This window comes from Mobula hypostoma, unplaced genomic scaffold, assembly GCF_963921235.1.
Source record: "Mobula hypostoma unplaced genomic scaffold, sMobHyp1.1 scaffold_116, whole genome shotgun sequence".
NCBI classification, from domain to species: Eukaryota; Metazoa; Chordata; class Chondrichthyes; order Myliobatiformes; family Myliobatidae; genus Mobula; species Mobula hypostoma.
The window spans coordinates 149,761-155,104 of record NW_026948192.1 but is presented as its reverse complement, the minus strand read 5'-3'; the positions used below and the strand labels follow the sequence as shown (position 1 = coordinate 155,104).

Below are 5,344 nucleotides of genomic sequence, written 5' to 3'. Positions count from 1 at the left end.
TCTAATCTACTCTAATATTCCAAGCCCCAAAATGGGAATCAGGTGCCTATGTTTAACCCAACCGAAACAAGGGACAGCTGGATGACCCGGAGTCCTGAGTCCACGGATTGGACCGTTAAATGGAATGCGGACTTCACGGACCGGACCATGACACCTAACAAACTCTACCCCATCTAAACCCCTCACTCTCGGGAGAGGTCAATCAATATTTGGGAAATTAAAATCTCCCACCGCAACAACCCTGTTATTATTACAGCTTTCCAGATTTGTCTCCATATCTGCTCCTCGATGTCCCTGTTACTATTGAGTGGTCTATAAAAAACACCCAGTATAGTTATTGACACCTTCCTATTCCTACCTTCCACCCACAGAGACTCCGTAGACAACCTCTCCATGAATTCCTCCCTTTCTGCAGCCGTGACACTATCTCTGATCAACATGGCACGCCCCCACTTCTTATCGCTCCCTTCCTGTCCTTCCTGAAACTTCTCAAGCCTGCCACTTGAAGTAGCCATTCCTGCCCCTGCACCCTCCAAGTCTCTGTAATGGTCACAACATCATAACTCTAAGTGCTGATCCATGCTCTAAGCTCATCCGCTTTATTCATATTACTCCTCGCATTAAAATGGACTCATCTCAAACAATTGGTCTGAGCGCGTCCCCTCTCTATCATCTGCCTATCCTCCCATTCGCAATCTCTCCAATCTTCTTCTTCACCAATTCCGGAAATTTCTAGGTGCATTTATTAGCAACACAGAACTAACTGTGAAAATTACAAATCAGAATATTATTAACGTCACTGAGCACAAGCGCAAGGAAACAGGGCCTTTGACCTTTCTAGTCAATGGCGAATTAATTTTTCTGCCTAGTCCTATTACCTGCACAACCACCCACCGGGCAACGCCTAACCAAATACTTTTCCAATGTTCTCTTCGATGTCGAAATCGAACCCGGATCCACCACTTCCACAGGCAACCCGTTCCGCACTCTCATCACCTTCAGAGTGAAGAAACTCCCTCCTCAATTTCCCTTAACATATTCAGCTTTCACCCATAATCTGGGAGCTCTGAGGTGGGGGCAAAAAATGGGATGAAGAAGGAAGGCGGACAGGAACGGGGATTCGGGACGCGACCCTTCATCGTTGCGTCTATTGTAAACATCTGAGAAGTTTAATTAATTATGCATAGTTTCAGAGATGCTTCATTCATTCTTGACGGGGCCACAGGCATTTGGAGTTGCATTGCCGAATACATGATGCAAGAATGACGTGTCTCCCGCAATGTCAGATTTTCCAGTTGTTTGAATCTCACGATTACATCACCACTAACGAAATTTAGGCTGCCCTGTAGGAATTGTACTCTGCTGTTGCTAGTGGAAAGTGTTGAAACACGTCCCCGTGGAGCTCGGAAATGCTATAAAGACTCAGGTAAACTGCCATGCCAGTGTTCCACTCGCAAAGACTGCTGAGAAAAGAATCGGGACGGAATAGGCTCACACAGAAATGTGGCAAACATTTGCAAGTGGCAGTGGAATATTGTACGTGATTATGGCAGCCATTGGAGTTCCTGGTAAGCGAGATTAATGCTTTAAATTCTGTCACTCCTTGTGCGCGCTGCTGACACTCTCGTAACGGTAATTTTGCCAGCTATGGTAAGTGTAAAACAGATACGATCGGGGAATCCTCTTCATGAAGGTAAATACTTGAAGACAGATCTGCCTTTTAATGAAGCAACAAAGTATTATGATTTGAGCTTTAAGGAGTGGCCGTGCACAAGTTTTGAGAAGTATTTTGGGCTGCCAGGTTGTGCAGTGGTAAGCACAATGCTTTACAGTACTAGCTCAATACCCGCCGCTGCCTGTAAGGAGATTGTACGTTCCCATCGTGACCGTGCACGTTTCCTCCGGGTGCTCCTGTTTCCTCCCACAGGCCAAAGCCGTACCGGTTGTTAGATTAGTTGTAAATTGTCTCATGATTAGATAGGATTAAAATGGGGGAATGCTAGGCCTACCCTGGGGTGTATCTCAATAAAGTAAAAGAAGTATTATTGATATGAACTGATAGATTAATAGATGTCTAATTGTTAGTTACAGTCCAGCGTGGAGCATATAGCCTAATGATCCTGCATCAATGTGCATTCTGCACTATGGGACCCCATACTCTGTTCACCACTATTGGGATTGACAGTCACTAGATTTACAATCGGGGTGTTGGGAGCCACCATCACCATTGACAGCAACGGTAAGGATGTAAGAGGAGGCAGATGATGGGGTCTGCAATAAAAGGGCAAAATGCTGGAGGAAGTCAACGGGTCAAACAGCATCTTTGGAGACAAAGGAAATTCGACGTTTTGGGTGGGGAATATTGTGTCTGTCGCTATACAGGGCTTCGACCTGGGTCGTAAATCACCCGTTTACTTCACAAATGCTGCCTGAAACCAATGAGCCGGTGTTTTGATCGATCCAATCCAACTTTAACCCAAAAAGGGAGGTTCCCGAGGTGCTGCAGAATGTTTACTTTGGATGACAAGCTCTGACCCAATCCATGTTATTTCGCTAAGAGATTTGATTTCGGCATTAGATCCATGGAACATTCAGTTGATGTCCGTTTTTTTTTTTGACAACACAGTGAATTTACTGGCGATTATCATCCTGCCCCGGGGTAAATGCGGCCTCTCCACCTGCACCACTCGTTACCTGGTGGCTATGGCGGTGGCGGATCTACTGGTCATTGTCACTGAGGTAATCCTGAGTAAAATCAAATATCATTACTTCCCACTGAGTTTCCTGGACATCACTCCTGTGTGCGCTGTTATCGACGTACTCAATCGAATAACCACAAATTGTTCAGTCTGGTTCACCGTCACATTCACCTTTGATCGATTTGTCGCCATTTGTTGTCAGAAGCTGAAAACTAAATATTGCACCGGGAAAACTGCGGCTGTGGTGCAAATAACAACCGGACTTCTTCTGTGTCTGAAAAATATTCCGTTTTACTTCGCAACGGAACCTGGGAAGATTATTGACAACCTCCCGTGGTTCTGCGGTCCCAAGCCAAGCTACTTCACTGACAAAGGTTGGCTTGGACTTGACTGGTTCGATACTGTTTTAACACCATTGCTCCCATTCGCTATAATTCTGCTGCTCAACGCTCTGACAGTCCGGCACATATTGGTGGCCAGTCGTGTCCGGAGAGGGCTCAGAGGTCAGAGCAAACGGGAGAACAGTAGAGACCCGGAGATGGAGAACAGGAAGAGGTCTGTGATTTTACTTTTCACCCTCTCTGGCAGCTTCATCCTCTTGTGGCTGACGGTTGTCGTAGAATTCGTCTATTACCAGGTCAAAGGGACAGGAGAGGCCAGCATTGGTTCCGAAAATGTTTTGGCACAAGTTGGCTACGCGTTAGCGAACGTAAGTTGCTGCACCAACACCTTTATCTACGCAGTGACTCAGTCCAAGTTCAGGGAGCAGGTAAAGAGCGCGATGAAATATCCAGTCACCTCAGTAGTCCGGTTCTTTAAAAAAACTGCGAAATGAGCTCAGCCCAGCAGCCCAGGACCTGGTCCCTGTTCAGCGCTGCCTCATGTCCAATTGTGGGGATGGAGCTGAACGCCCAGTCATCAGCAAGAGTCGCGATCTCCCAGCGTCCAGCGCTACGTTCATTCCCATATTCCCCAGGTTTAGCGCCACTCAGAGCACGGGAACCACTCTCATATTTTGTGTGTCTGTATTCACAATAATAAAAAGTACATTTCCAAACAGTCAGCCAGCTGGACAGAGTACATGCAAATAAATATTGTTAAACTTTCATGTCGGAAACCTCCCATTCTTTTGTGTTTCTATATGAATAATAATGATGATGATAATACATTTCTGCAATAGGCAGCATGTTCGAAAGAAATTGTGCATCCAAAATGTTTCTACTTTTTAGCAACTGTAATTCGGAATTATGCTTTAGACCAGGCGTCAGTGTTATACATATGTCTTTGTGCTAATGAGGACTGAAGGAGGGTGGGGTGATAGAAATAGACAGAGATGGGAGGAAGTGTGTGTGTGTGTGTGTGAGAGAGAGAGAGAGAGAGAGAGAGAGAGAGAGAGATGAGGGGGAGTTAGAGAAGGAGGGCTGACAGGCTGGCAGACGCGTGATACATGCACAGAAACAGACAGACAACGGAAAAGTCAGACAAGAGTGACAGGCGGGCAAACGGGCGGAAATACCAATATTCCTTTCATGGACCTCACAAGAACTGAGTGTACCGCGCTTGCGGAAGATGAAATGTAATTACCCAGTCTCGCTTTTAATGCTGCTGGAACCATGCCTCCGGTCAGAGATCAGAGTGCGTTGAGGATGGAGACCGAATAACACAGACACGCGGGAACTGGGAGTCAAAGCGAGCATGCAGTATTGCTTTGTGTTTTCTTGGAGAAAGACTCCACATTGTGAGCATCGAGCGCAGAAAACGGTTTTGTCACTGCCGATATTTCCGACGTTCTTAATAGTTTTAGTTTCCTGCAACATCTCTGACTTGCATTTCACAGCTGGAGTGTATTTCCCTCTTGCCTATAGCCGTCGTCATAAACCACTAAACACGCGGCTTTTTAAATAGCCAGACATCAGTAGAGATCTAATTGCCCAAGCGTTAACCTCCTCTTCCACATTGCAAATAGAATTTGCTTATTTCCTCATATTTCGCGGACAGGAGACATTCCCTCGGTTTTGGTTGTGTAGATCCAACCTGACATACAGACCTCCCTGTTTATTTTAGGTGGACGGGCTCCGCAACAACTCAGCTCCAACTTGTCTCCACTCCGCTCGCTCCAACTTCGCCTCCGACCCCAACTTCTCACGGAACACCTTCAGAACTCCGGCCTGTGGAGCCTGCATGAAAGTGATTGATGGAAATTACAGAAAGGCGAGGAGCGGCAGGCTTTGACTCACATCCCTAGACATGCCAGTCAGTAAAACAGATAGTTACCTCTCTCTTTCCAGTGAATTGGATATATATCTATTTGCGGAATTTGTATTCGTGCTCATAAACTAGGCTTTCACGTTCTATTGCATAATCTGATGTGCGTCCTGACCTTCGTTCTGGAACTTAAGCAAACTCCTGATACCCGTCCCCTATATCCACACAACATGACGATCCTCGCAGATATCCAAAGATCTCCAATCAATTCCAACTCCTGACACCCGTCCCCTTTATCAACAGAACATGACGATCCTCACAGAAATCCGCACAGTTCGAAACTTGGGTTACCCGTCCCTTATACCCACACAAAATGACGGCCCTCACAAAGCTCTAATTAGCTCGAAAAGCATGGCGATTAAATTGTCGGTCACGCTATA

The 5,344-nt window shown here is 46.1% G+C and overlaps 1 protein-coding gene across 1 annotated transcript; it reads left to right on the top strand.

Moving 5' to 3' along the window:
- Positions 1-1,546: 1,546 nt before the first annotated feature.
- Positions 1,547-4,931, top strand: LOC134341749 (probable G-protein coupled receptor 139). Its single transcript, XM_063039659.1, has 3 exons — positions 1,547-1,568; positions 2,627-3,468; positions 4,764-4,931. The coding sequence occupies exons 1-3, from the start codon at positions 1,547-1,549 to the stop codon at positions 4,929-4,931; spliced, it is 1,032 nt and encodes a 343-aa protein (XP_062895729.1).
- Positions 4,932-5,344: the final 413 nt, after the last annotated feature.

Bases quoted from the DNA above. Each gene is read 5' to 3' on its own strand.
- LOC134341749 (XM_063039659.1), top strand. From the start codon at position 1,547: ATGGCAGCCATTGGAGTTCCTG. The intron at 1,569-2,626 runs GTAAGCGAGATT...TTGACAACACAG, and splicing joins GGCAGCCATTGGAGTTCCTG to TGAATTTACTGGCGATTATC. The intron at 3,469-4,763 runs GTAAAGAGCGCG...TGTTTATTTTAG, and splicing joins AGTCCAAGTTCAGGGAGCAG to GTGGACGGGCTCCGCAACAA.